Source organism: Arachis stenosperma, chromosome 9, assembly GCF_014773155.1.
Source record: "Arachis stenosperma cultivar V10309 chromosome 9, arast.V10309.gnm1.PFL2, whole genome shotgun sequence".
NCBI lineage: Eukaryota > Viridiplantae > Streptophyta > Magnoliopsida > Fabales > Fabaceae > Arachis > Arachis stenosperma.
This window is the reverse complement of record NC_080385.1, coordinates 7829221-7833833: the sequence shown is the minus strand read 5'-3', so window position 1 is coordinate 7833833 and position 4613 is coordinate 7829221. Positions and strand designations below refer to the sequence as shown.

Here is a 4613-nt window from a genome sequence, read left to right as displayed (position 1 = left end):
AGCAAACGATTTGAGTCAGACCTTGCTTATGTATCTTTCATAGTTTGCACCCATGCCATTACTTATCTACATTTTATCAACTATAAACATCATCTTTTTTCTTTTTTTTCCCCCTTCCAATTTTGTCTTATGTAATTCTCCAGTTTCTATAAACTCTTATTGTCCAATGAAGACTAAAATTTGAGAATAAGTTTGTTATGGAAAGTATAATGAAATTTATTATGTGTTTTTAAAGAAAAAAAAAATTAATATTAAAATAATCAAAGAAAATAAATAAGTGTAAGAAGATACTCTACTAGTATAGTAGAGCATTAGTGCTTATCCTTTTCTTATTAGTTTGTTGGCACTTTATTAAGTAGGATAATTAATCCAAATTTAAAATTTCTTAAAAAAACTATGTCTAAAAAAGATCAAGTATTATATAGTTGTGTATAAATTATATATATTATTTAATTTATTTTTAATATATATTTTATATTTTAATATATATTCTATTTTATTAGTTAATTTAGTGGCTGGATTTTGACATACGTCTAATACTGTGTTGTAAATTTTTTTTTATCTAAAGAAAAAATGGATCCATCCCCTTTTGCTAAATTCACTTCTAAATTCCTACTTTCATGATAGGAAATTCTTTGAGGGGATTAGAAATAATTTTAGAAGAAGGGTAAAATTAATTTTGTTGTAGTTTGAAAGAAATATATATTTTTTTAATTTTTTCAGTATTATCTTTAAGGGAACCAACAAATATACACAAGTATGTGTATGTTTTTCAGGTGGTACATCATTGTTCTGAGATTAACATCATGAGATTTAGCTGCTTGGCAATGATTGTAATCACAAGGAAAATTTTTACTAATCAATTAAAGTTTGTACAAAATACAAACTAACTAAAAGAGTGATGCAGAACTCAGTATCAAATGAACTTACATAATGTAAAATAAATACATCTATAACTACTCTATTGAAGAATGTTTAATTTCAAGGGCTGTAGAAGGAAGGGCCACACTTGCATTTCCAACTCTCAGGCTCATAATTTGTATACTGAATCCCCAAATGGCTTCTCTTGTTGCTGCTTGTGTTTGGAACTTGGATTGCTTCACATGGAACACAACCATAGCATTTGTTCTCACATATTGGTGGACTTGATCCTATTTTGCTCACTCCTCCTCTTTCATTTCTTACTTGCTTCTTTCTCTCTTCTATTCCCAACATACCCTTTAAGAATAAAAAGGGAAAATAAAATAGCATTGATTATTAGTCACCAGAACACCAAAGAAACCAAAAAGAAAAGGGTAACAAGTAACAACACACTTACTTTTTCTGATTCTGTAGTATCTACTTTTAAAGACTTCAGTGGATTTTCATGTGCTGATAAAGATGAAAGGTGAGAATAGTTAAGATAAAATAAAGATACTTAATTATAATAAAATGTTTGTGAAGTTTCAACAAGTAGTAACAGAAGAATTAATGAAGACAAATTTCTCAAAATTGTTTTCTTTTCTGAATAACAAACCTGGATGTGAAATGCCATGATGATCATTTGGAAGAAAAGGGTTCCTTGATACTACAGCAACAACAAAGTTCACAACTTGCAAAGCTATTAACAAACCCAAGAATCTCCCCTTCATTCTTCTTCTTTTTCTACAAAAAAAGAGGTAGAATATGATGATGTTTGTTGTTGGTATTTGTTATTGGTAACAATAATGTTTGTGTGAGAGAGGGTGAATAATGCAGATGTTGAAATGATTCAGACCAATAAGAGAGTAGGCATGAATGATTATAAGTCTATAACTTCAATATATACATACATATATATAAATATGAAGAGATTAAAATAATATACATAAATAAAAAGTAAAAAAACCAAAGGAGGGTGCATTCTTGAAAGTCCCCAAAAGCAGAAGCCATGACCACAAAACATTCTATGGTCACACTTTAAAACCTTTGCATTGGCCGAGAGATCTTTGCTTCACAAGCAAGTGATGTGTTTCTTGTCACACAGTTAAAAATAAAAACAAAAAAACCTTCAGCAACTTTCACCTTCATGTATGACAACTCATCACTTGTAAGTTCTAAGACTAGTCATTTTTTGTTTCTGCTTCTAATATTGGATAACTTACCTTTCAATACAAGCCAAAACCTTTTCTCAAATCAATCAAAAATAGTACTAGTGTTAAGGTGGTCCATAAATTCAGAATAACAGCACCCTTTTTGGGTCTGAACTTCCCTGCAACACCCTTACACTATTAATTGATCTCATATTGGAAATCACTCTTTTTTTTTTTTTCTCTTTTAAAATATTATAACCCTCAAAATTTAGGGTCAATATGCATTATATTTTTATTTTTCTGTTTTTGAAATAGAAAATATTTTTTTCAAGCTATAATATGAATTTCATTTCCTAATTCTTTTAAATAATTAATTACATTAAAAAATATATAATTGATTCTCTGTATATTTTTTTACATTGACAATACATCAAAATTAAATTTTTATAACTGCCGAAAATAAAACTAAGACAATGTTTTAAGAAAACGTTTTAGCACTACAAGTTCCTTTTCTTCTTCTGAGAACTAAATTATTAATGTTTAGAAGCTAAACTGATGGTTTTACCATGAAGAATATCTCACTTTTTTTAATTGTTATAGACAAAAAAATAAAACTTTAGAGACCTAGAATACAGAGCCTTTCCTTTTTCTTGATGATTTCATTGCCACATAGGGAAGAAAGAAATCAATGGCAGAGTGCCAGTTATATCTTTATATGAAGTGGGAAAAATGCATGAGGCTCTGAGGCAGTTTCAGTTGTGCAGGTAAAAGCAAATAATTTAATGAGTTAGTTAATGAATTAAATAAGGTACTTAAATATTCTCAACATTGTAAAAAGGGTAGGTTGTTGGAGAAACATGCAAAGCTCCTCTTACAAATATCCAATTTCAGCTATTCCATATTTCCTCTTTACCAGTTGCCATTCAATTTCGGGTGTCCATTTCACCTGCTGGATATTTTATTTTACCGCATTCAATGAATAAAGCATATTCCACTTACACCATTTATTTTGATCTAAATTTAAACTTTTAATTTAAATATGGAAGTGAAAATGGTGTAGGACGTAGTTATGGAGTGTATGGGTACTTTACGCAACTATAGTGTCAGAAGTTAAAATCAGATTGTTCGATTTGTAAAAGGTATAGAAATCGAAACGTCTGATTTTTTGGTACACAAATCAGACCTTCTAATTTGTGTGTTCCAAATTTTTAAAATTTTTTAAATATAAATCGAAGGATTGATTTTATGTACATCCCACAATTTTAAAAAATACCCAAAATTACCATGTTAAGATATATCACATATCTCACTTTCATATCCAAATTTCTTAACCTCTAAATTTACATTGATCAAGGACCAACTAACTAAGGAAGAAAAAAAAAAGGCATGCACTCATGAACAATATCAGGTTAGTATTAATTGTTACTTTATTAATGATAAAGGGTTAATTTTTAATCGATAATATTAGAAAAACAATATTTAAAATTTTCTTATATAATATAACACAAAAAAAATTATATAACATAATATCTATAATTTTATATATATAATATCTTTTGTTTTAACTCAAAAATTTTTCTGATAACATTTATCTTTACATGAGATTCTGATAACTTCTAATAGCTGACAAGATAAAAAGCATCCAGACAATCGATTTGAACGAATTGATGTCTGACTAAATCCCTCCAAATGTCAAATAATTATGCTCTCAAAATGATGTTTTCTGGCACTTTACTAGAACACTCCCACATCCACTTTACCGCTAACATTGCGAACTAACACACCCAAAATCAGGCTTGTTATACCTATTAATAATATTTAGTAGTATCTCTCTATTTTTAGGAATTTTATTAAAAAGAATTCCATGGCATCATGTAAATAGTTTAGTATGTGTCAATATTTACTTTATTATTCTTAAATTTTAGTATCATTCTTAATCAAATATCCAAATGTCTCCTTTTTTTCCCCTTAAATTTAATTGAATGTCAAATAAATAAACACCAAACTTTAATTAGTATAGGCTAATTAATGAGTTATGTTAAGTGTATACTAAAATTAGCTATCAAAATTAGCTATTAGTATAAAATACATGTTGGAATAAAAATATACATTAAAAATAAATTAAACTACACATGTATTTATACATAAATACATTAATAGTTGATTTTAGTGACTAATTTTAACGTACAAATAGCATTTTTGTTAATTAATATGTCATTAATATTCAGTAATCTCCTACTCCAATTGATTGAGAGCACCCCTTTTTTGTGTGATAAAACTAAAAAAAAAAATCCTTTTACATAGATAAAAAAAGATAACAAAATTACAAGATTAGGTCATGAATGAATGAATCATGTTAAAATGGAAATTGTGGGAAGGAAGGAACAGCTAAAGAACAAATGCACCCACCTATATATAGACAAGTCATACATATACACTTAACACTTATGTGGTAATGTGCAATTTGGGTGTGCACTATTGACTGGAAATTATTACTTATAGTGAAGCAGTGTGATTTGATTTTATGTAAAAAGGGTCTTTCATATGTTGAAGTTGATGTGT

At 28.0% G+C, this 4613-nt stretch overlaps 1 protein-coding gene across 1 annotated transcript; it reads right to left on the bottom strand.

Moving 5' to 3' along the window:
- Nucleotides 1-981: 981 nt before the first annotated feature.
- On the bottom strand, nt 982-1895 carry LOC130948982 (EPIDERMAL PATTERNING FACTOR-like protein 3). Its single transcript, XM_057877828.1, has 4 exons — nt 1847-1895; nt 1517-1644; nt 1319-1371; nt 982-1218 (listed from the first exon to the last, which is right to left on the bottom strand). The coding sequence occupies exons 2-4, from the start codon at nt 1629-1631 to the stop codon at nt 982-984; spliced, it is 405 nt and encodes a 134-aa protein (XP_057733811.1). The 5' UTR covers nt 1632-1644; nt 1847-1895.
- Between the last annotated feature and the right edge of the window lie 2718 nt (nt 1896-4613).

Coding starts and splice junctions, on each gene's coding strand:
- LOC130948982 (XM_057877828.1), bottom strand. CDS start 1,631: ATGAAGGGGAGATTCTTGGGTTTGTTAATAGCTTTGCAAGTTGTGAAC. Junction 1,372..1,516: donor TCATGGCATTTCACATCCAG/GTTTGTTATTCA, acceptor CATCTTTATCAG/CACATGAAAATCCACTGAAG. Junction 1,219..1,318: donor ATACTACAGAATCAGAAAAA/GTAAGTGTGTTG, acceptor TTATTCTTAAAG/GGTATGTTGGGAATAGAAGA.